Source organism: Ptychodera flava, chromosome 17 (genome assembly GCF_041260155.1).
Source record: "Ptychodera flava strain L36383 chromosome 17, AS_Pfla_20210202, whole genome shotgun sequence".
Lineage (NCBI taxonomy): Eukaryota > Metazoa > Hemichordata > Enteropneusta > Ptychoderidae > Ptychodera > Ptychodera flava.
The window spans coordinates 27862590-27889084 of NC_091944.1; the positions used below are offsets into that span (position 1 = coordinate 27862590).

General features: G+C 39.3%; 1 protein-coding gene across 3 annotated transcripts; it reads right to left on the reverse strand.

Moving 5' to 3' along the window:
- Positions 1-1463: 1463 nt before the first annotated feature.
- LOC139115958 (organic cation transporter protein-like) lies at positions 1464-23076 on the reverse strand. Of its 3 annotated transcripts, XM_070678425.1 has the most exons (11): positions 22395-23076; positions 19444-19547; positions 18870-19024; positions 18184-18355; positions 17482-17662; positions 16534-16616; positions 15792-16000; positions 14172-14280; positions 12943-13152; positions 4032-4241; positions 1464-2071 (listed from the first exon to the last, which is right to left on the reverse strand). In XM_070678425.1, the coding sequence occupies exons 1-11, from the start codon at positions 22758-22760 to the stop codon at positions 1942-1944; spliced, it is 1929 nt and encodes a 642-aa protein (XP_070534526.1). In that variant the 5' UTR covers positions 22761-23076; the 3' UTR covers positions 1464-1941. The 3 variants fall into 3 exon arrangements, with proteins under 3 accessions (XP_070534526.1, XP_070534527.1, XP_070534528.1); XM_070678426.1 differs by lacking the exon at positions 12943-13152; XM_070678427.1 differs by lacking the exons at positions 1464-2071; positions 4032-4241 and adding an exon at positions 9524-10619 and having other exon boundaries at positions 22395-23074.
- Between the last annotated feature and the right edge of the window lie 3419 nt (positions 23077-26495).

Sequence of the window (26495 nt, forward strand, 5' to 3'; positions counted from 1 at the left end):
ATATGCACATCTTTAGCACCTTGATCAGGGACTTCTCCGACTATACACATTTCTTTGCTAAAACTTTCTATGAGATAATTTTAAGCCATTCCCTTTCGAAATCCAGAATAAAAGTCAGGGTTCACTGAGCAAACTTCAGTACTGGAGTAAGAAATCATCCAATATTTCCCGATATTTGAAATTCAAAATGGCCGCCATCCCCGTGTTAACCTTGGGGGAAAATTAAATTTTCGATGTTTACAAATTTTCAGAAAAATAGGCCGTAGAAATAGTCCGTTGTCTGCGTGTTAATAGCAAGTTCTGTTATCACTCACCGAAGCATGGTAAAATGACCCGCTTGTAAGCTTGCAAACACAGCGTCTATACGACATGTAGAATGCACTGTTATTGTTTACGTTTGACAAGCTCACTTGTCTACAACAACAATACCGTTCATCTACAACAACAATACCGTTCACACATGTGCATAAAACGTTGACAAGACAAATACTCTGTATCCAAACCTGTTTTGTGAAGCAGAAATAATAAAAAATCATCTAAAGTTATAGTATGGTCCTATATCTCAAAGTAGAGTCACATCATGACAGTAAAGTTATTAAAGTGGCACTCCCACTTGGTAACATTTTTAAAACACATTTTTTAATGCCAACGGTCGATATTTGACGTGGCGACTGCGCACGGATCGCGAGATATCGATAAAAACATGTCATTTCCCGAGCGTATTTTTCACATCCCGAAGTTTTACGATAGTTTCTGATTATGACCCGAAATCCCCCGAAGGTTTGTTGTTGTGCTGATTGACGATATTCTAGGGAGTCCATAATAAGTTCGAACGACGCAATTAATTTACCTCCCACTGCGAAGACTTTATATACAGCATTATGCCTGTACCTCAGGTAAGTTTTTTTAAAACTTCTCCTTAGTTTTTGTCGTTTTCATTATTCTCAATCAGTTGTATTATATTTTTAACCAATACCACACAAATATCAGTTTTTACGTGTAAAATAATAGCCGCCTCCTATGACTACATTTTGTCGTCTGCCACACAGTCGCGTGCGCGCGGGGTGTGTATGCGTCTATGCATACCACGCGGCCGCTATGTATAAACCGCATGTAACTGTGCTAGTCACCTGTGCGAATTCTGTGGAATCAGCAAAAATTGCTTTTCGTTTTTTCGCCAAGACAGTAAGACTCAGCTTTCTCCCACGGGCATGACCGATCACCGACGCGAGTGGTACTGTGGCGTACAGCAGCGTCAGCGTAGACTCGTACTCCATAGCTTAGTTGACAATGGCCCCAGTGCCGAACGTTCGATGTTCGAAGCTGAATTTAGGTAGGCCACCGGAAGTCAAACTTTTACTTTTTTGAGGACATGTTTTTATCGATATCTCGCGATCCGCGCGCAGTCGCCACGTCAAATATCGACCGTTGGCATTAAAAATATGTGTTTTAAAAATGTTACCAAGTGGGAGTGCCACTTTAAGCACAGACCAATTAGGAAAACCGCGACAGTTGTAGAGAAAATTGATGAAGTTACAATACAGTGCACAAGTAACGAACAACTATGTGAACAGATGTCAGCCTCGTTGTTGTCAGACTCAGAGAACTCTATGTGTAAAAGGTTCAGCCCATGGACAAGATACAGCTAATGGATCAATCGAGTTGATGAGACAACGAACAGGTGGCTCTGCGTGCAAGTCTGATTGTCGTGGTCGGCTGCGACCCCAAACCACACGTAGACAGAAAAGATTCGATCTGATACCAGTTTTTGAACGTAAAATTCATTGGTGGGCAGACGTGGATATCGTTTCCTGGCAGTATTCTTGAATAAAACGTGTGCATATGTGGATAGAAGTCGACTGATAACCATTGCTTTCATTGGCACCATTATGTAAATGTACTACAGAACCTTTGCCTGCAAACCCGTCGCTCCGAAATTTGTCATTGCATGTTGTCATTTGAGATGAGCGCGGCATGCGGCGATGAGATGGCCACGTGATCATTGTCGTCATTGGGCAGTGAATCGTCGTCTCCATGGCCATCAACTTGCTTTTCCCTCGTGGTCTTTCTGCTACAGCCACAACAATAAAAACGAAACAAGCAGTTAAAAGTGTGACACTAAGGAGTCTATAACGTACATTGGTAAACATAAATTCACGGCAAATTATTCGGGAGGGCATGCATGGTCTCCTGAGGAAGAATTTAAAATACACTCTGCTATCAATACAACTTAGAAGGTTATTTCAGAATAATTTTAAGAAGCACATGAGATGTGCAATCACGATAGTCCAAGTAAATACAACAACCAAATCCACTCACTAATTATGAAAGCGCATTTTACGAGTAGCAATGTGGAGAGAGCATGACAATGTCAGAGGCAATTGGTTTTATAAGTGATAGTTTTGATAATTTTATTGCTTGTTTTATTATACTAAAATATTGGCAAACTCTGATACGATAAAGACTAAAATTCACATTCGACTTGAAATTATGATCCATGCTATCTAACATATAATTTAATACGGATCGAGCAAAACGTCGCATTTCATTGAATCTACAACAACTGTAAGCAATTCGATATGATGACACGAGCAATATTTTGTTCTTCAGTGTGTAATGCTCACGTAATAGAAAATGATATTATCTTTCATGTCATTGCATTGCATTGCACTGCATTGCATTGCAGCACAGCGCAGTGCAGTGTAGTGTAGTGAAGTGCAGTGAAGTGAAGTACAGTACAGTACAGTACAGTACAGTACAGTACAGTGCAGTGCAGTGCAGTGCAGTGCAGTACAGTACAGTACAGTACAGTACAGTACAGTACAGTACAGTACAGTACAGTGCAGTACAGAACAGTACAGTACAATACAGTACAGTACAGTACAGTACAGTACAGTACAGTACAGTACAGTACAGTGCAGTGCAGTACAGAACAGTACAGTACAGTACAGTACAGTACAGTACAGTACAGTACAGCACAGCACAGTACAGTACAGTACAGTGCAGTACAGTACAGTACAGTACAGTGCAGTACAGTACAGTACAGTACAGTACAGTACAGTACAGTACAGTACAGTACAGTACAGTACAGTACAGTACATTACCGTACCGTACAGTAAAGTACAGTACACTAGAGTGCAATGCAGTACAGAACAGTACAGTACAGTACAATACAGTACAGTACAGTACAGTACAGTCACGTTACAGTACAGTACAAAATTAAAAAGTACTGGCCAGCCCATACATTGCCCATGGACCCTGGAGGGTTTATGGTTTACTGAATATATACTGAACAGTTAACCGCCTAAGTGTACTGTACAATATTTGCCTCTTTATTGCGTCGATATCCGACATAGCCAATATATTGTATAAATTGACACACACATACAAAATACTAACAGAGGAACTAGGACACACCGACTCACGTAGCCACAGACTCACAGGCGGATGTATCAGCCGCTGGGCCGGGAGGCCTGGCCATGGTTCCGTATTGGACAATATGATAACATACAATACTTTGATATCTACCGATGTTAGAAAAGATACATAAGTACAAATTATCACTTGCCCGTGCGTGGCATGCTACAATTCTTTTGTTTCAAACGAAAGCCATGAATAAATTTAAATGATAATAAAAGCTCAATATTACAAGTGGTTGAAATACAATAGAACATAAAGGTAGTAAGAAGAATACCTCCACGAGCGACAAGTAACTGGGTGATTTTTTAAATGTGTAAACGAGAATGACCATGTTGTCGATACCGTGTTTGTATTTTGTGGCGCCAGTATTGTTAGAGTTCAAATGGAGTAGCATTGCGCGGGGTTTATCGCGTCCAAAGACACATATGTATCCTGAACGTGAAATACTCATTTCTTTGCGCCAATTTGGAAGATTATGGCAACAGTTACAAAAGTTGAAAAACAAAAGTAATAAACTTTGTCGTCGATTGATTAAAAAGAGAAGTCAAATGGCAACAACAAAACTTTGGTTTTTGTTGTTGTTGTTTTTCTTTTGTTTATAGCAAACTTACGTTTCAAACGTCTCTCCTTCTTCAAGAGTGTCCGGAAGATCACGATTGAGAGTTTCTGGCAATAGAAGTCCCAGAGCTCCAGCGAGACATGATGTTAGTCCGATGACGAAAAACGGCAAAGGATGCCAGATATTTACCAGCAGCATGGCGTAGGGTGACATAATAGTTCCAAAACGTGCCAAAGTCGACGTTATGCCTATGCCAGAGTTCCTGTTAGGTTGAAACAATCAATGAGAAATTGAGAAAACATTTTAGACTTTTTCCATTTTGTTAACTTTTAGATCTTGAGACATGTACTATGGTACGCAGTGCTGATTGAGATGGAAAATGCCTACTAAAATAACATCGCATGGGGGCATCACTTCCGACAGACTTCGAACAAATTTTGACTGTTGTTCATCAGTTTCCATTCCTGATGCTTTTAGTATCATTCCGTGACAGATTAATTATAGTTTCATCAAAAATAGGTAACAAAATATCACTTCGGTCAATCATATAAACGTCATTTCCGAATGTCGCCTCAAAAGGTTTGGCATGCGATGTTTTACTAGAAATTAGCCCTTTGACACCTTTGAAGCTTGCCAAAATATGGCAAACGACAGGATGCTGCCCGGCCGTGGGACTCGCATGACTAATATTCAACGCGAACAAAGAGGTATAGCCTATGAATCGAACAGATTGGGCGCCACCTAACCATTACGTCACAGCAGTTTCAGTCCGGGGTCACTTGTCATGATTTTGGCTTCCGTGTGCATTTCGTGAAGACTCTTGTCAACATATATCATTTTGTTCCTTAATATCTGGAGAGTCCAAAAAACATTGTTGGCATTTTTTCTTTCCACTTTGTCAAGGTCAAATTCAAGGTCATTCGTTACTCCACAAATTCCATTGATTAAGCATTGTAGTGCGTACAAAATGGCTATACTCATTGACCAAATTACTTTATAATACCTTCAGTGGTGGAAGGGAGCTTCACAGCTCATAAAAGATTTAAAAAACCTTATTGTTTTTGTTTTTTACCATTTTATATGGATTTATATGCAATTACAAGGATTTGCTTGTATTGCAGTTGTACATCTTTTTCCATGCACTGTGTTAAATAATGACACAGATCGGTTTTTGACATGCACTGTGCTTGACAACTACATCATAAATTTCCCTGCATCGCGGCGTAAGCCATCCGCAGTATTACCAACTCTGGTAGGTTGTAAATTCCAGACCTCTGTGCAGAATTTAACTAGTGTAGACAGGATTGCTGTGCAGCTAGCAGTGTACTCTTTGCTTGTAGTGAGAGTAAGTCATCCCTTTTCCTCGCATTTCTCTCCAAGTCATATAAAACGATTTGTATCTTTTCCTAACAATAGCAGGGATTAGAGACTTGTTGCTAATCATAGGCTACATGCAGAAGCCATTTATCAAAACTAAGCCTCTGCGCTGAGAAATATAGGCTATTACCTGTGGCTTTTGAAAATCAATTCCAGTACGCACAATGTTGTACTAACCAAGACACCCATTGTTAAAATATTGATACTGAGTACGAAAAATGATTCATTAACAATGGGTTGAACCTTTATTGTGAGACACTGGAAGTTCGTAGATTATTTAGGGTTAAAAACGACGAGATTAGTCATATACGGTGTTAGTAGTTTCTCAGAAACCGTTATCCAAAGGCTATTTACTCGATATTTTATTGTCACGGAATCTTGACATTTAGTGGTTGCATTTCACATATACATATTTCACATAACTGACATTACATGCAAATAACTTCGTCAAAACTTTCAGTAAAAAAGCATTTCATTCCTCCGAAAAGAGGACGTTATGCCTGATATGTCAGGAAGCAAGTGGTGAGCTTGTGTCACATATCCCACTGAATATGACACAGTGCTGGAGTTTGTTCACCAGAGAGGTGAATTTTGTGATGATGTCTTTCCAATAATGTTCAAGACTCAAGGTGATTCCTCTTCCCTTCGAGATTGTGGTGCTTGCTGGCATAGGGAATGCTATGCAAATACTTGCCACAAAGGTCTACTGCAGTGAACAAAATTGCGCTATGAAAAAGCGTTAGAGCAAGGTGATAGCTCTGTATTAATAGGTTTAGCTCGTGGACGACCCTGTACACCAACTTTACTCTCATCTACCATGTAAAGTGCTGGTTCATCTGAACCTAAAGTTGCTTTCACTAGATCATCAGCTAGTACAAACGACAAAAGCATGTGTTTTGTCTGTCAACATTATATATTTCCTTTGGGTCCTCTCCATGAGGTTTCTTCATTCAATGCTGGGGAAAAACCACAAAAAGCAGTAAACCAGGAAAATCAGACTTGTTAAAAGTCAGACTCAGTGGTGCAAAAGATCCAAAGGATGCTAGAGCCATGACATTAAATATCAATCACAAAAGATGTTGGACCAAAAACATTGAAAATGTATTGCGAAATTTAAACACAAATGCAGACCCATTGTGTGAGACTGGATCTGCAAATGTCGGTAATGATAAATACCACCATGCTTGCTGCAGATATCAATTGTTTCCTTGTTGGAAAATTCTTTAGCTGAAGGTTCAGTTTTAAACCTGGGTGAAGTACATGACTCATATTTGGCAATACGTAAGGAACATGGAATTGTGAACCTATCAATTGGAAATAGGAAATTAAAGAAAATTATAACTGATCACATGAAAGTGTGGAATTTGGAAAATCTGCACGACACAGTGAACCAGAATTGGCTTTGCTAAATGCTATCTAAGATGCAGCAATACAGGGAGTTGCTGAGGAAAGTACAGAGGAAAATGTAAGAGTACTGTTCAAAGCTGCCAAAATGTTGAGAAAAGCAATATCATTTTCAAGAAGTACACCAACCAAAGGCAGTCTTATCCAAGCAATTCTCAGAGCCCATTATCAAACAATGATATGGAAAATGATATCATTGCCTAACCCGACTTGCCACCTCCAGCAAACTAACAATGGAAGCTGGAGGAAAACACATTCATACCCATAGTAAGCATGCTTCCTCCTTTCCCTGAAGCTGTTGTGCATTTGATCAGATATCTTGTGAACAAAATGTATACAAAACAAATATCTGCTCTTGCAAGACGAATGCAATGACATCACATGTACGGAAATGTGTCACTGTGAGGCTGATGAAAATTATTGTCCGAACTGTTCACCTCCTATAAGTGACACTTTTGTTGATGATTTTGATAATGATTAAAAACTTAAGCATGCAAATCTTCTGTTTTCTGAAAGTCAACTCATGCAGAGTCATGAAACTATTGTGGCATAGATTAATCTCATATGGTGTTCATGGTAAAATTTTGAAATTATACGATCAATGTATTCACAACTTAAATCATGTGTGAAAGGTAAGGATGGCTTAACTGACTACTTTAAATGCACTATTGGTACGAGACAAGGATGTATGCTAAGTCCTCTTTTATTTTCATTATTCATCAATGAGTTATCTAACTATATGTGTAATGTACAGTCTAGTGGGATCTATGTCAATGAGGATGTTCCCACAATTGGCATATTAATGTATGCCGATGATATTGCTGATTCTGCCGATTTGCCAATATGTTTACAGCGTAAATTAAACCAACTCGAGCAATTTTGTAAACAATGGGAAATGGAAGTCAATCTATCCAAATCAAAAATTATTGTATTTCGCAACGGGGGTATCTTAGAAGATATGAAAACTGGTTTTTCGCAGGACAACGGGTTGATACTGTAAAACATTATAATTATTTGGGGTTACTTTTTTCATCAAGGTTATCATGGTCACCTGCAAAGTCAAATCTCGTTGCAAAGGGGCTAAAAGCACTATTTTCAGTACAGTTAACCATTAAAAAGCTTGGTGGGATGTCGATATTGAATTCTTTTAAACTTTTTGATGCAGTTGTTGTCCCTGTATTGTGTTACGGTAGTGAGATCTGGGGTTTCGAATACTCAGAAAGTATCGAGCGTGTACAAGTTCAGTTCTGTAGATTTTTGACAGGCGTAAATAGCAGTGTAAATACTTCGGCCGTGCTTGGGGAATGTGGTAGACTCCCATTATGTTGTATTTATTTTAAAAGATGTATCTCATACTGGTTAAAGTTACTGGAAATGGGAAATCATAGATATCCGAAAGCATGTTATCTTATGTTAAAACGACTAGATGATGCTGGTAGAATCACATGGGTTACACACGTTAAAAATCTCCTCTTTCGATACGGTTTTGGAATTAGTTGGCTAGAACAACAAGTTGGCGACGTCAAGATTTTCTTGATAAATTTCGCTCAAAGGCTAAATGACTGTTGTAAACAGAGTGGCATTATAGTTTGACAAATTCTTCAAGACTTAGTGTTTATTGCGAGTTCAAGTCTTTGCTTGAGCCAGAAAAATATTTGGACTACCTTAGCTACAGTCGTAAACGAATATTAGCAAATTTTCGCTGTTCCACACACAAACTTAATATAGAAATCGGTCGTCATCTTAATTTGCCAGTAGACGGAGAATCTGTATGTATTGTAAAGAGTTTAAAAATATTACAACTGTAGAAAACGAATTTCACTTTATTTTTCTGTGTCCACTTTACGAGGATTTTAGAAACACTTATTTTCCAATGGAATGGAAATTTAACTTACATGGAAATAAGCTTGTGGAAATCATGTCATCGCAAAACAAAGACAAGGTCTCTCAACTTTCATTGTATTTATTGAATGCTTTCAAGAGAAGAGAAACTTTACCAGACTTACCTAGAATCTAATCTATTATTTTATGTATATTTACAGTATTCAAATGATTTTTTTTGTAGATCTGTAAAATTGACTCATAATCCACTTAATAGGTTTTGTACTTCATGTCTTAGGAACAGTTTATGGACCAGCTCACTTAATAATGTAAAACTTTGTAAACTCTGTGCGAGGGGCTGAGGCCCTGCACTGTGATCAAATAAAGTAAAGTAAAGTAAAGTTAAGCTTAAAGTAATGATTAGGAGGCAAAGACGCACTGTAAATGATATAACTTTTGATTAATATACAGACAATTAAGTTTCGAACACTAGCATAACACATTATTTACTCCAAATCTACAATGACAATGATTGGAGGAGCAGAATGAAAGAAAAATCCGCCCTTAGAATCAAAAAAGTGAAATTCGAGGAGTGAAAAAAGAACTTTGCGCAGAGTTTTATTTTGCAATTGTTATTATTAGATGGCGCCCTCACTGGGCCGTGCTTATTTCCATTTTCAAAGTGTTGTATCATTTTCATATTATCACTACATGATGCAATTTCTTCATAATGTCATTACTTCATCACTTTTATTCCAATTATAAAATTATTGACCATTGACTGAGAAATGTGAAAATAATCTGAAGAGGAATGTACGGCACGATTTAATCGAGCGATGTGCTGTGACAGTTCTGAAATCTTCTTGTTTTCCATAATTAACAAGCACTGAGTTTGTGTTAGGCTCATAATATTGCAACCACACATCGGGAAAAACAATGCAATTTTGATGAGTGTGATGGAGACATTTTTACTGAAATGCTAAAAAGGAAAGTTAACATTCTTACTTCCTATCTATACCTTCATATTTGTTTTCCTTCTCCGGTGATTTGATTGGCAGACTCTGAGATGTAATTATATCAGCATCTTCATCTTCAGCAAGTAACTGTAACTTTAAATAATTTTTTACTATTTTTGTGTCTGTGTGTAAATTGCAAGTTCTTGTTTCATTCACCGAAGCATGGTATAAATATAAAATAACCCGCTATTAAGCTTGCAAACACAGCGCCTATGCGTGTAGAATGAACTGTTGTTGTTTACGTTTGGACTTCAGTCCAGACAAGCTCACTTGTCTACATCAACAATACCGTTCACACATGTACATACTGCGTTGAAAAGACAAATGCTTTGTATCCAACCTGTTTTGTGAAGCTGAAATAATGAAAAAATGATCTTAAGTTACAGCTGCTGGCCATATATCTTCAAAGTAGAGTCACATCGTGTCAGTAAAGTTATCAAGCTCAGACCAATTAGGAAAACCGCGACAGTTGTAGAAGACATTGATAAACTATGCCCAATACAGGGCTCAAGTAGTGAACACGCATGTGAACAGATGTCAGCCTCATTATTGTCAGACTCAGAGAACTATATAAGCTAAAGGTTCAGCCCATGGACAAGATGCAGTTAATAAAGATGAGTCGATTTGATGAGACAATAAACACGTGGCTCTGCGTGCAAGTCTGATTGTCGTGGTTCGGCTGCGACCCCAACCACATGCAGACAGAAAGGATTCGATCTGATGCCAACTTTTGAAAGCGAAATTTATTGGTAAGCAGACGTGGATATCGTTTCCTGGCAGTATTCTTGAATAAAACGTGTGCATATGTAGACGGCGACTCATAACCTTTGCTTTAATTGGCACCGTTATGTAAATGTAGAGAATCTTGTCTGCAAAATCATCGCTCCGAATTTTGTCATTGCATGTTGTCATTTGAGATGAGCACAGCATGCGGCGATGAGATGGCCACGTGATCATTGTCGTCATTGGGCAGTGAGTCGTCGTCTCCATGGCCATCAACTTGCTTTTCCCTTGTGGTCTTTCTGCAACAGACACAACAAAACAAAACAAAAACAAGCAGTTAAAAGTCACTGTGTGACAATAAGGAGTCTAAAACGTAAATTGGTAAACAGGAATACACGGCAAACGCTGTAAGCAAGCATAGTCTCCTGACGAACAATTTAAAATGCACACTCTCGTATCAATACAACTTTGATGGTTATGTCAGAATAAATTTAAGAAGCACATGAGATGTGCAATCACGACATTTGCTCAATAGTCCAAGTAATACAATGACCACCACATCCACTAACTAATTACGAAAGTGCATTTTTACGATTCGCAATGCGGAAACAGCATGACAATGTCAGAGGCAATTGGTTTTATAAGTGATAGTTTTGCAATTTTATATGCCTGTTACATTATACTAATATATTGGCAAACTCTTATATAATAAAAACTCAACTTCACATTCAACTTGAAATTATGATCCACGATATATAGTCTATGTAACATATAACTTAATACGGATCGAGAAAAACGCCGCATTTCATTGAATCTAGAACAACTGTAAGCAATTCGTGATGATGGCACGAGCAATATTTTTGTTCTACGTCTTCACTGTGTGTAATGTACAGGTAATAGAAAATTATCGCCTTTAATGTCATTGCATTGCACTGCGTTGCAGCGCAGTGCAGTGTAGTGTACTGTACTGGCAGTACAGTACAGTACATACAGTACAGTACAGTACAGTACAGTACAGTAAAGTACAGTAAAGTAAAGTAAAGTAAAGTACAGTACTGTACAGTACAGTACAGTACAGTACAGTAAAGTACAGTACAGAACAGTGCAGTACAGTGCAGTGCAGTACACTACACTACCTACAGTACAGTACACTTCAGTTTAGTTCAGCGCAGTGCAGTACGGTACAATATAGTGCAGTAGAGTACCGTACCGTACAGTACAGTTCAGTATGGTACAGTACAGTACAGTACTGTAACAGTACAGTACAGTACAGTATAGTACAGTACAGTACAGTACAGTACAGTACAGTACAGTACAGTACAGTGCAGTGCAGTGCAGTGCAGTGCAGTGCAGTGCAGTACAGTGCAGTGCAGTGCAGTGCAGTGCAGCACAGCACAGCACAGTACAGTGCAGTGCAGTACAGTACAGTACAGTACAGTTCATTTTGGTAGAGTACGGTGCAGTACAGTACAGTGCAGTACAGTGCAGTGCAGTTCAGTGCACTGCAGTAGAGTGCAGTGCAGTGCAGTGCAGCACAGCACAGCACAGTACAGTGCAGTGCAGTACAGTACAGTACAGTACAGAACAGTACAGTTCATTATGGTAGAGTACGGTGCAGTACAGTACAGTGCAGTACTGCAGTACAATACAGTACAGTACTAAAATGAAAAAGTACTGGCCAGCCTATCTTTGTTATGAAATACATTTGCTCATGGACCCTGGAGGGTATATGGTTTACTGAATAAACACTGAACAGTTGGTGGCCTAAGTCTACCGTACAATATTTGCTTATTCGAAACATCTTCCAAATACACATTTTCAAATTGTGAATGAGAATCCATGACAGTGTCGTATCATTAGAAAGAAGCTGGAACTGACGACGAGTGATGATGTAGATCTTGTGTTTTGAATACGGAACCATGGCTAGGCCTCACGGCTCAGCCACTGTTACATCAGTCTGTGAGTCTGTGTGTGTGTGGCTATACATGTGTCGGTGTGTCCTAGTTCCTGTATTAGTATTGTGTGTGTGTCCATTTATACAGTATCTTGGCTATGTCGAATATCGACGCAATAAAGAGTGCAATAAAATGACATACAATACTTTGATATCTACTGACGTAAAAAAGATATAAATGTAGAAATTATCACTTGCCCGAGTGTGGCTTGCTACTAAGAATTCTTTTGTTTCAAACGAAAGCCATGAATAAATTTAAATGATAATAAAAGCTCAATATTACAAGTGGTTGAAATACAATAGAACATAAAGGTAGTAAGAAGAATACCTCCACGAGGGACAAGTTACTGGGTGATTTTAAAATGTTTAAACGAGTAAGACCATGTTGTCGATACCGTGCTGGTATTTTGTGGCGCCAATATTGTTGGAGTTAAAATGGAGTGGAATTGCGCGGGATTTATCGCGTTCAAAGACACATATGTATCGTGAGCGTAAAAATACTAATTTCTTTGCGCCGATTTGGAAGATTATGACAACAGTTTAAAAAGTTGAAAAACAAAAGTAATAAACTTTGTCGTCATATGATCAAAATACGAGGTCAAACGGCCACAAAGAACATTTGTGTGTTGATATGCTTTTGTTTATTGTTTTGAGTTTGGCAAACTTACGTCCCAAACGTCTCTCCCTCTTCAAGAGTGTCTGGAAGATCACAATTTAGAGTTTCTGGCAATAGAAGTCCTAGAGCTCCAGCGAGACATGATGTTAGTCCCATGACGAAAAACGGCAAAGGATGCCAGATATTTACCAGCAGCATCGCGTAGGGTGACAGTATGGTTCCAAAACGTGCTAAAGTCGACGTAATGCCCATGCCAGAGTTCCTGTTAGGTTGAAACAATCAAAGACAAATTGAGAAAACATTTCAGACCTTTTCCATTTTGTTAACTTTTGTATCACCCCTATTTGTAACAATCAGCCCTATTTGTAACACTTACCCAATTTGTAACAAAGGTTAACCAAATTTGTAACCTAAAATTCAAAAAAAATTGGCCGTATTTGTTGAAATCTCGATGAAATATGCATATTTGTATGTTTGGGGGCAATTTTTTTCCTTGTCAAAACTCATTTTTTCCGAAACTGCTCGTTAGGTTAAATTTCGTAGTGCAGGTTCCTAGAGATAAGAGGTCTACTCGTAAGATATAATCAAGTCGTGCAGAGACATGCTAAAAGTTTGTTTTGGCGCAACTTTCACCAATTTCGGTCAAAAATGTTGCAAAATTTTGTTTTCTGACAGAAATCATACTAACACTATATGGGTTAACTTTACTGACAAATATGGTTGATTGTTACTAATAGGGTTGATTGTTGCAAATAGGGTTGTTGACACGTCATCCCTATTTGTAACAATCAACCCTATACATATTGGAGGTACGAACTTAGCCCTGTCCTAATTTTTTCAATAGCTGTCACTACACGTTGTTCATGGATACATTACAAAATGTAGTATAGGCCCACATTTATATGAAACTTTATCGATTAAATTTATAGATAAGCTCTTTCTTGAATAGTTTGGTATGGTATTGATAGAAGGAACACAAGTAAATTATGGCTACTTAATATACGTCAGGGAAAGGCAACTCTCTAGTGCCTTCTCAATGACAGGATCTCTTCGATATGGTGATCGATACCTTACCAGGGCCCGTTAACACCATGGTCGCTGTATAAAAGTGTACAGTTGCAATAATCAGCTACGATAGTAGGGGACGTAATAAAATACTGTCAGTTTAGACGAAAGCTTTATCGCTCATCGCCTGCGCTCTTGACCAATTAAACTTTCAGTTTTCTGAGTCAACAACCAGATCAAGCTGGCAAAGGAGATGTAAAGAAGAACAGACACTACCTGACGGTTGTTGGAAAGAGTTCAGCCGTGAAAATGAAGATAGTCGAAAAGGACACACTATTGGAGCACTTTGCAGCTACTACTAGTACAATTACTGCAGTAGGGTTACCTGTGTAAGAAAAAACAAACTCTAGATTTCAAAGGGAGTTTCTTTGACTTATTAAATTTCTTTCAGCAGTTACGTTCAGTCAATCACAAGGAAAACGATTTTTATCTACCGTCTTCAGTGTTGTTAAAACGAAAAAACTTCAAATTCTACGCACACGTCCCGTGATTAGTCGTAGAATTGCTTAACAGCCTCTCTCTCTCTCTCTCTCTCTCTCTCTCTCTCTCTCTCTCTCTCTCTCTCTCTCTCTCTCTTCTCTCTCTCTCTCAATATAGCCTGTTCGAGCCCATTTTTAGCAGTTTGATCAAATGCACTACAGTGTGTGATGCAATACGGTAAAGGTAAATCGCGTAATTTATGTTTGACTGAACTGATCTTACCGTAGAATGCACCTGATATTCGGTCTCTCATTTTTTCCGATACTTTTCTGGTCTACAGCTCATAGGGTCATTTTAAAGCTCTCGGTGTAAGAAGACTATTCACCATCGTAGTTGTTGGAAAGTTGTATTTTCCCCATAGAGTTAACACAGAGATGGCGGCCGTTAAATTTAAAATACCGGTAAATGTCAGATAATTTATTTTTCTACTACCAAACTGAACGGTGACCCCTGACTGTTATACTTGATTTGGTACAACATTGATTGAAAATGTCATTGAGGTCAGATTTTGTAAAAGTTTAAGTCTTTCACTTTCGAGGTGTGTACTGCCTCAATATGCTGAACAAAGAAACCAGTAGAGACGTACCACTTTGTAGGGTGAGAGACAGACAAATATAGAACGGGAATTCGAATTGATCAAGGTGTGAAGCGGTTATGTAAGCCATCCATGTTTGTCTCGCCTCAGGAAGCTCTCGACTCACTTTTCCGAAGGGTGCCGACCATGCACCCTTCGGTAGTTTCCGGATTTTCGCTAATTTTTAAGCGAAAGTATGTTCGGCAAAGTTCGTGTTGTTGTTGTCTTGTTGTGCTGAGCAGAATTGGCGTGCTGGCGTAAACTGGAAAGTTTTGAGCGTCGGGAAGGTGAGTTTTACCATTTTAAAAATTCCTCTCACCTTTTTATGAATATATAATGAGCGAGTTTGAGCCAAATTTGAAAGTCTTTTATCGATACTGTCAGATTTTACTCAATGGTTTACGGTCAGTCATACCGTCTTTTACACGTTCGTCAAGGAAGGACATGTTTATGAAACTGTTGGTTTATTATGTTTTGATTGGCGTGAAGCAATGTTTCTGCCCTGAGAGCTCACAAAGTGACTCTGGTTGCTACGCTACTGGCAGCACGATTCCATCTCGTCGTAGTTTTTGCATAATCTCGTGCAATTATCAACCACAAACAAAGTCTCCAAAGACCTTAACACCATTGAAGCTCATTTTAATATGAAACGGCCATAGTCTACCAAGACGACCATGGAACAAAAGCATGCCGCGTTGCTAGTCTGTTCTATATTTGTCTGTGGGTGAGAGGATGGGGCTTGGGGAGTTCGGATTCGAACAATGGCTTGGCTTGGCACTTACTGACAAAAGCACTTCCAGATAGGAAAAGACCACATAGCGCCATGGAAAGGCACAGTGGCCACCGCCTTCCGTACTTGTGAATTGTCCACCAGGCTGGCAGCGCAGCGGGAATTTCAACTGCAGCAAGGATAGCTGACGAAACGTAAGGGTTGGCGTGGAGGGCGTCCGTGTTGAATGATATACCGTAGTACACGAAACTGTTCGTAAACCTGAAGAGAAAAATAGTACGAATACATTTGCGCTCACTATATCTTGCAACATGAAAGAATAGGGCAGCATGAGCTCACATTTTATACCCCCGGAATCATTGATCGGTCCATAAATGTATTGGGACAAATGTATATCATCAAACAGTAATGCTATGCATTCTCATACCAGTCTCGTTTTGACCAAGACTGCGACATTTGGATTAATTACAGGTGATGCACAGAGCTTTGCACGTTGTGTCTACACAGAGACGGCTTTCTCACGAGACCTTTGGTGGTTTCCAAAATCAAATAAACACCAGTGGGGTATTTTCTTAAACACTCTGTCATTCTATCGCCTAAAACTTTTCCTTTGAATTTGTTTTCCCAACTTCTAGTATTGCTCTTCCGTGACACCAAAACAAGGGGCTCTATCAAAACATACCCGTCAAAACAAAACCATGACATAAAAAAGGGCTATCGGTCCTACCGCGGACTTCATTCGTTGTTGAAATAGTCAGTGTTAGACATTAGAATCAATTGGATTAATTACTCACCAATTGAAACACAGATTAAGAGTTCTACTTCTGAGTTTAGGTGTTTTGAATAAATCAAGCATCGTATTCTGTCGGTCTTTCACCTAGAAAACAAAATTGATGAGTTTTTGGATCCTTCAACTGATCACAAACATCTGGTGTGTGTGTGTATGTATGTATGTATGTATGTATGTATGTATGTATGTATGTATGTATCTATGTATGTATCTATGTATGTATCTATGTATGTATCTATGTATCTATGTATCTATGTATGTGTGTATATGTATCTGTCTGTCTGTTTCTGTCTGTGTCTGTGTGTCTCTGTATTCTGACAGTCCGATAAAGTAATCGTAAACTGCAAATATGAGTAACACCTATTTGATGATTTTGAATCCGTACGCAAAAAACCCTCTGGCTGACCGATCAAAAAATAACGGTTCATGCAGAATGAGTACACAACTTTATTACGGTGTTTTCAATGGCTGGAAATGACTGTAGATTGACTTTGGACTAGCAGGTTGACTGTTGAAATATGTACTCTATTGGAGATATCTTGAGAAGAAATGACATTCAGAGTTCCTCCGGAATCAGTCAGCCTTTCACCGTTAGCGCTTTTCACACGACAGATAAAGCATGTTCTGGCCGCAAAACCGCTTTATGGTTTGCTTGATATGGTTGGAAATAATAGAAAACATTCCCTAAGATAGCAGCATGGCTTACACTGCTTACATTGGCAACAAAACGTAGTATACGTGATCAGTGAGAATATAAATCGAGTCTGCGGTAGGTTAAATACAATACGATGTCTTACTGTTGATGTATTTTTTGTTGAAAACAAAATAATCAAATTGCCTTCCCATACCCATTGTCAAATTATTGAAGCATTTTAAGGGGCATTTCTGATTGGATCAGAGGGTCATAAAGATGAAGTAAAATGAGTAGTTGCATTAAACTTTAAGTACAAACCTTTACAATATCTACTGTTACAGTGTTGTCCGTTGAGGGTTCCTGCACACTACCGCCCTCGTCGGGAAATAACTTCTCCGGTATGAGAGCGGAGTTTATTTTGGCCATCTTCTTAATTATTGATTCAGCCTTTTGATATTTTTTCTTCTGTATAAGCCATCTGGCGGACTCTGGTAGCAACCTAGAATTAAGACATAAATGAGAAATACACCGACAATTTACAACATTACACTATGATAATTTGTATTTGTAAATTTTTATTCTTTCCGGGACGTGAACAGGCAAACCCTGTTTGTACATGGCAGGTGGCAGACACGAAAATGAAAATGCATCAGCGACGACATCAACGACAAAACTGAGACATTGTCCGCCTTTAGAAAATAACATTCCCAAAGTGGTTATGGTCCTTATCTGCTTCATTCTAGCCACACCACTTTTTACAGTTTTGTTTCTAATAATTCTATTTTTACTAAAAGGTTGTATGACAAACTAAATCTGGTTACGAAATGGAGCTGTTGAACATATTTTTACAATCCATGTTCTCATAATTTTCGCAACTATAGTTGTCCATATGTCAGAAATTACGTCAGACTCAAGGGGAGATTATTCCAATTCCGTTAATAGCTTCAAAATGTTCTTCAATGCCCTTTGTACTCAAAAACACAGCAATACTGTCCTAAGTTAAAAGCAGAGAACACCTACCAACAGTGTGCAAGAAATAGAAAATAAACTGATCCCGTGACGAGCTGAAGATGCCTCCAGTATCCCTGCAATCCGTAAGCAATCCCACTCAACGCTACAAAGCCGACTGAAAATCCCGTCATAACCAATATCGACGAAGCCGTACGGTATGTGGGGCCTACGTACTCGGTACCTGTCGAATGAGCGAATCTTGTGGTATTCAATCGTGTTGAGGATTCGGTGTGTCGTTTGCTCGCCTATTCTGTATTCTTATTTAAATGACATGCAAAGATAACTTTCTCGTGACTAGTCAGAGAAATACAGTTATTACCTCCATTATGGTGGGTGGGAGGTTGTATAGGAGAGGGGAGCGATTGATACAGCGCATCTACAGCATTGCCAATTTCTCTATGTTTGCGTGCTGTAGGCAGAAGTGAAGTGAGCTGGCGAGAAATTATGCAAAATATTTGTGTCAGCGACTTACTGGTTTGAAATTTGATACACCCCATGACGATTTCATGTGACTCATTCGTAAAACTGTATATAAACAGTGACTTTCCCTCAAAACAACTAAGTTAGGGAGAATATAATACCCCGACCTTACCATGCCGTGCGCAGCTGAAGATTGACTGCCTACTGCAGTGTGTATCTTGGCGAAAACACTCGAGAAGATGCGTCTAGCGATGTAAAAAAGTGAAAGTACTGACCTAGAATAAAAACTGTAAGATAGACTCCCATGCCAAGTGCTGATATAAGGAACTGTCCAACCACAAACATTGGGAACCAAGGTGAGAAGGCCGTACCGACACCAGTCAAGGTAATCAAGAACGCCCCAACTATAATGACAGGCTTTCTTCCAAAACTGTTGAAATAGATAGTTTTGAATAATGATGATGATGATGATGATGGTGTTGGTGACGAATGAGAAAATGCAGCTTCTACTTGTTGTGGTGGTGGTGGTAATAAAATGTTCAAAGGTCGTACAAGAAAATATGTGGAGGTGACTGTAGGTCCAACATGTCAAATTGTTATCCTCTTGCACATAGGATTATGTTTTGGTGTTGTTAAATTAACAGGTGGCGTTATGAGCAACCAAGTTGTTATCTAGTTCATTTGTTGTCATGAAAATATATTCGTCCGAAAAATAATTGTGAACAACGTTAACTGTCCTAGCAGTTCTAAATGGGTCATGCCATGGTCATGGTCATGCTAACGAACGCTATTGCGCCCTCATGGCAGAGTCAGATGCACCAGTCTGACTCACAATTTAATACTACTTACATGTCCGCTAGTTGTCCGAGAACCACGCCCCCAGCCAGCTGACCAACACCAACGATGGATTTGGACAACTCCTTCATCCAGTCTTTGTCACACACCAAATTGAACTAAAAGATGCAAAGATTTCACCATATGCTGATGACCCGCCTCGACATGCAAAGCCTAGTAGTTGATCACAAGGTTGGGGAGGGCGACTACACTATTACATTCTCAGTCCGAGGAGAAATATGCAGAGCCTGCATGAATGTCCTTGCCATGAAGTCGAATTATAGATCTTTGGTGAGGAGTCACAATCATGCTCCTATTTGAAAAATCATTCGCTAGAAAGGTCGAACGGGAAAAGGCATGGACTTGGAGGGAAAAAGTATGACTGCCGTGCAAATTCCAAGCAAATCGTCGAACTTCGGAACTCTAAAAAAGTTGCACGGGCATTATGAGCACCACTCAAAAGATTTCATGGTTCGTTATGTGATACATGTAAACCTAAAATAGAAAAGTACAAAAACTGGAAAGTGTACATGTTTAACTAGATACCCGGTACCCAGTGTGTAGGCCCTACTACTTGGGGTCACCGTTTGGTTTGACCTTCAGCGATGGACCACAGACATTTGTAATGTGACAAAATGACGAGGCCCGTCCGATGTGATTAAATTGAGATGTGCAGGTGACGACGTTCCAATCTTTGCTAGTTCTTTGCTGTTTTCGGATCGTTGGCCTATAGTCTGATAGTCGCCTCACGGGAATAAGATTGTTTCGGTTACCCAGACTGCACTTGGGTCTCTCATCCGGCGGGTCGAAACAATGACTCTTTGTAGGTGTGGGATTTGAAGGGGAGACTCTATGACAGTTGAGGCGAATGTCAGCTAACGAGCATGGCGATCCAGAACAAGCAAAGGTGGAAACGTTGCCAGCTCTATTTCATTCAGATTGAGATTGCCCTGAACCTACTGGTGCATGTGTTATCACAGGCGGCCCAAAACTATTAGGGACTGGTCAGTTTCTTCGGCCGGGAGGGGGGGGGGTCACCATGTTTTTGAAAAGCCCAATGGGGGGGTCAGTGTGTTTTTGAATTTTGACACAGGCTCATCATTGCCTAAATGCATCGTGTCAGCCACAAATTTCATCATTCAGTTGCATTTTCGGCGCGCCCTCAGTTCGGGCGCGTAATTTTAATAATCAGATATATTTTTCAACACGCCCAATTTTAACATATCAAGCATACGTATATCAGAAACATCTGTATGTTCAATATTTTCAGCGTGCTCTTCGATCGAGGTCATTACTTTAATATATCAGACATTTTTCAGCACTGCAGGTGCATGACTTTAATATACAAGACATATATCAGAGATATCAGGATGTTTCATATTTTTCGGCGAGCCCTTCGGGCGCCATACTTTAATAAATAAGAGATATATGTCAGAGGTATCTTTATGTTTGCTAAGGAAAGTGTACCATTATGAAATCTGCATTTCATATGAAAAGGATGACAAATTCCTAATACTTTTCTGTTCTCTCTATGAGAATTCAGTATGAGAAAGCAACATGGACTAATATTTCACAATATATATATTTGATACAGTGACTTATTTTAGAGATAGAAAAATGACAAGATATCTTTCCTTCTCATTGATGCAACTATTTCCTTTTTGTCTCAGGTTTTCTGTGGGAAGATGCTTTTTATGAACAAAATAACAGTTAAAAACGGCAGTTTTCATCATTATTAGGTGTGCTTTTATGGTTTCAATGTTACAAGAAAAGGCCCTCTCAGACACTGCACACATCAGGTTTGGCTAAAATAGCTCTCTATTCTCGGGAGATTAAATGGGATGGCTGGCAAGTCTTAACACCCATCAAAGTTTTTGATTTACTGCTTTTTCGTCCTTGATATTAATGATTGACATCCATTTCTGTACAACAGTTCAGGACATCTGGTTAAGCACAAGAAGTATGAAATACATTCACAGCTCATTCAAAATGTACATTCAAACTTTAAGATTAAGACTTTGAAATTCCTATCTTACAACTGACATATCAACAATTTCATTAAAACACACAATGACTGTTTAAAATATAAATATATGTAAAACATAATATAATACAAAAAATAATCCACCGGCCCCCAGGCCGAAGAAACTGACCAGTCCCTTACTGAGTTTTTCTCACTGTTTTCTCTATCATTTTCTCTTCTTTGCTTCACGCTCTGACTGATCGGAGTAAATAAAATAAATGGTTATATAACCTAACCTAGCCTCTGTGACTCTTTATTTTACACCCCATTACAAGGACGTAAATCTCTCATCACGGTCCCTCTTGTGGAGGGACCGTGCTCTCATACACACATGTTGTAATTAATTAGTCAACACAACTAATTATGCTAATCCGTGGACTTATCAGGGATTTTGCCGGTTGGCCATCATCACGAAAGATAGGAAAGGTTACCTAAATTGCATTTACATCTCTATCTTTCCAATGTTTACTAACCTCTGATAAGGACGTCGACTTGCGCACGCGCCTTTACAAAGAGCTTGGTGAGGTGTAGCCCTGCGTGGAGGCCTTCCTTATAATGTAAGGCCGGGAACACACAGATCTGTACGCAGGGCAAGGTGTCGTGCCGGTGTGTCGTGTCGCTATCGGGTGCGTTCGCCTCGCGGGCTTGTGGTTAGGTTCACGGCAGAAGACCCAGGTTACAGCCTGAAGTGGTTTAAACCGTGTACCTATAGCCACATGCGGCTGTGGATGTTGGCTATAGTTACGCCGACTGTGATCTAGTGGCGGCCAAGCCAAAGTTAGGCCTACGTGTGGTTCGATACAAAGCGTTCGCCGTAGTATGGATATGCATCATCATACCAAGGCGGCCGCTGCGTATCGAACCACACGTAACCGTGGGCCAAGCCATGAGTCGAGCACTCCCTACTCGTAGAAAGGTTACGTTTGCGCTGACAATCACTTACGTCAAATACTACCGTGTTTTCATACGTAGATCTGTCGTATACCCAGCCGTTGTCGCATTTGATCTTGCTATCCCGAGGAAAACAAACATCAGGCGATATACCATCAGAAACATTGATATCGTATCTATGGCACTGGTCCCAGCCGTTGCTTGCGTCATACGGAATTGTACAGTTCTTCAATGGCGAGTCTTGTTGATAGGTTTGGTTGGCGAACACCCGACAATAGTGGTCTGTGGACGCACTGAAAAATGTGTTTGACAGACTACACCAAGGAATCGGTATGACCGAAAGCCACAGCAGAAAGATCAGAATTTTCTGGTAGCGTCCAAATTCGCCAACGGCAGCTAAAATCCCGTCGCAGTTCATAGTGCGTTATGTGCCCATAAGCAATTGAAGTCTGTGGAGGTCAACATTCACAAAATCGTATCTGATTACCACAGACTTCCGCTTTGGCCGTCGTTTCTGAAAGTGATCGCACGAACGTTTAGCCTTTGTTCCGGGTCCGGCCTTTGTTGTCCAGTGACAAACGCGAACGGTAGGGGGTACTCTATGATGCTCGATTGTTTGCCTACTACGATCGTAATTTCCGACAGCGAGCACGATAAAGTATCTCCAGTCGCCAAAGATCAGATGACTGCGGACGGAAGCTACACGAACCCTAATCTATATGGCCAGCTGAATGTGCATAACCTTTGATAATAGGCCTTGACCCCAACGAAAGGATAAACGAAGGAAGGTCCTTTATCTACATATTGTATGCTGCTGCCGCTGAGGACGCTCCACTGTATCATAGTCACGAGTGACTTCAATGCGCATACCATCACAATAGCACTTTGTTGAATTTGACATGTATAGACCGATCTCATTTTTTCCTAATATAAAACAATATAATTTTCGGGTGAAAAATCACAATGAGTGACATTCCAATTTGTCATGGTCCTACCGGCTTATTGTTCTGAGTAAACTCCGATTCCAAGCTATAAACACATAGCGGTAGATGGCATTCACGGTCCCTTCAGGAGGGACCGTGAATGATTCAGCCAGTGATATCTTTCGATCCGTACTCGACAAACATAGCGCCTCCAATATCCTTTTATACACCACTATATTGGACGCACTGTAGAAGGCTATCACAGCGGAAACGAAACTCAGGGAAATACTAAAATCGTATTTCACAAATTATATGACATTTTAATGTTTGTATTATATTATTTTGTTAGACTTTTCACGCCTATAGCTGTGCGACATTCGGTGCAGAGTAACCCAAACAAACGTCGCGACACACCTTGGATAAGCTTGCTAGCACATCTCCGAGTCGAAATCCTGCCTTGGGGATAGCCACATCAAGAAAATCTACCACCTTTGTAGACTCGTTTCGAAGCTCTTGGCGTAAATAACATTTTCACCATCTTGCATTTGGTAAACATTTAAATAATTCCCATAGACTTACCACGGATGGAGGCGAATTTTGAATTTCGGTGAATATTAGTAATCCGCCCATCTGGTACCGAAATTTTTGCGCTATGACCCCAAGACTTTTTCTCGGTTTTGCAAGAGAATGGTTCAAAATTAGCATTGGGAAAGTTTGATTAAAAGTTTAAGTCTTTCACTTTCAAGACGCATTCTCAGACAATTCGTAAAAAGTAATTAAAATGATCCTTTGCCTTGCGTGCACTTAAAATCCCAAGGTAGGCGAGTAACTGGATAACTGGATGAATTCGAAATAAAAACACGCAAAGAATTTCACACCAAATCAGCTTTCTTTTATAAGACAGATTTTATATAAAAAGGTAAAATTTCTGTAACAATATTCATCTAGGGGTACATCGCGTGAATATATATTTTGTCGCGCTGTGACGCAGAATATTGCCAATGCTTGAAATCTCTGCAGGAAAAGTGCTTGTGTTTATCACATTTAATAATAAAAATTCAACGAGGTGACACTTTTATAAGACACTTGCTAACTTCTGCTTATCAGACCCTGTCGATTTCAAGTTTGCAACGACACGTTATGAATATCACATGCAACAGCACACACACACACACACACACACATACACACACACACACACACACACACGTAAAACATACAACCAATACGGAGAACACTATTTGACATCATATCAGTTTATTTTTAAATTTACTTTGCTCATCTAATTCATTCAATCTTCTTGTGTTGATTTTCACGGTGACATCGGAAAGAAATGAATATGCACCATGCATCAAATATTTTTGACGTATTTGATTGCAGTTTGAGGGCTGTAATGATTTGACTCGATCAATAATGCCAGATGCTCGTTCCCTTCACAAGCAATATGGAATATAAGGGGTTGAAAAGGTGCAAATTATGGTATTAGTGAGACTTATTACCAAAAATTTACCGATATTGAAATTCAGATATGGCTCCTGTCGAAAGTGTTTAATGTGAGACTGTGAAAATTATATTGCTCCACAAGATTCAATCTGTGTCCACACACGCTGTAGACAAGCAGAGTATTCGTTCAAGTATAAGATACCATAACACCCATCCCAGAGGCGCAATCTCGAGCGAATGAGTGTTTACTAAGTGTTTTGTCTGTCGGAATGACCAATTACTACGCTGCTTTAAGTGTATCTGGCAATAGACTATATGATTATAAGAGTACAAATTTGTTTACAATATTTTGTTTAAATAAATCACGGGAGTATCGCGTGATGTCTTTTTATTATTTTTTTGATCCAGATCCCTTCCGAAACTAACATAGTTTCCAAAGGGGACAAACATGTACATACACTTTGTATTCTGAATACCGTTACATATATTTACGTCATGTTCACCCTGAGATTTATATCATTAGTGTCCGACATTTCATGTTGCTTAAATCAAATAAGCGACCCAGTCGGCTATAGAGGGCGGCTGTGATATTGACATGAAACATACAGCAACCGTTTAATTTGTGATGAATGTGAAGAACAAACATTTGAAGCTGACTCATAATGATACTCATGATGACTCATAATGGGTTAATGATATGTTGCGGCAATGATTTGATTTATAATTTCCTGCAAAGAATGCATGTGCCACATTTGAATCAAACGCTATCATTTTTTAACCCTAAAATGCAAAAATTGCAGAATTCGTCACACTTTCGGAAAACAATTGTGTTAGGTGTAGCGGAAAGATAGCGCACATCATGCTGCTCATGATGTAAAAATTTGTCATAATTCAACAATCAGAGTGAGAACTCCAGGACATGATCACAGTCTTGTTTGGACGATTGCATTGATTTTCACAGAATCTTTTACCTGAGCGATGTAAGAAAATGTCGCTTTTACTGTAAGACCACAAAATGCTTGTCTAAAAGCAATGTGGAGACACCTTGGTATCCGCTGAGTCTAAATTTTGACGTGATTCGAAACTAGAACGTAATCAAGTCGCTCCGAAATGTGCTCTCGACTACTTCAGTCGCAATTTGGTTTCCTCTTCAGCTACCCTTTTTCTACAGAACAGAAAAACGCAGAAAAAATATGAAACAACCTACTGCGACGATTGTTTATTTATTCTAATAAGTGTAAATTTCAGAATTATTGCTCTTCAAACTAAACTTTCCCATGAAGATAATTCTTGCTATGCAGTTGCTTTTTATATATGAAAATAATATTTTTATGTTTTGAATATTTGAATGATGCATTTAACATCAAAACAGAGTAAATTGAAGGAATAAACTTCAGCAGACTGTGACGCTCAGTGGTAGGCTATTGCATAGATCGTTGGGTGAACGCATTGGCCCAGAGCCAGTAACTGCTGCCAAGAAAATCCAGGCGACTGGGGACCAGTCTAGAATTCACCCGATTTCTTATAACTTTGTCAGATGATTGTATGGTTCAGAAAGCGGCTATATTCAAAGTCTCTCTGCGGAGTTATTGAATTCGTATGCAAGAAAACTAACCAACTAACCATCTCAGTCTTCGTTCTCTAGTTTGCTGAGATTATGATTCATATTGTTCCGTGCTCCGATATGCAGATATGAAAAGGTGGTCGCATGCATACAGTAGTTAGAGAGAACAGAATTCACAGCTAAAATTTTTTGAACAGCTGCAATATAATAACGTGTAGTTTGA

What these genes read in the sequence shown, in the direction of transcription:
- LOC139115958 (XM_070678425.1), bottom strand. Translation starts at nt 22,760, where the DNA reads ATGAACTGCGACGGGATTTTAGCTGCCGTTGGCGAATTTGGACGCTAC. An exon ending in ATCTGGAAGTGCTTTTGTCA is followed by an intron (nt 14,281 to 15,791) that starts GTAAGTGCCAAG and finishes TTTCTTACACAG; the next exon opens with GTAACCCTACTGCAGTAATT. An exon ending in CTCTTTCCAACAACCGTCAG is followed by an intron (nt 13,153 to 14,171) that starts GTAGTGTCTGTT and finishes TCAACCTAACAG; the next exon opens with GAACTCTGGCATGGGCATTA.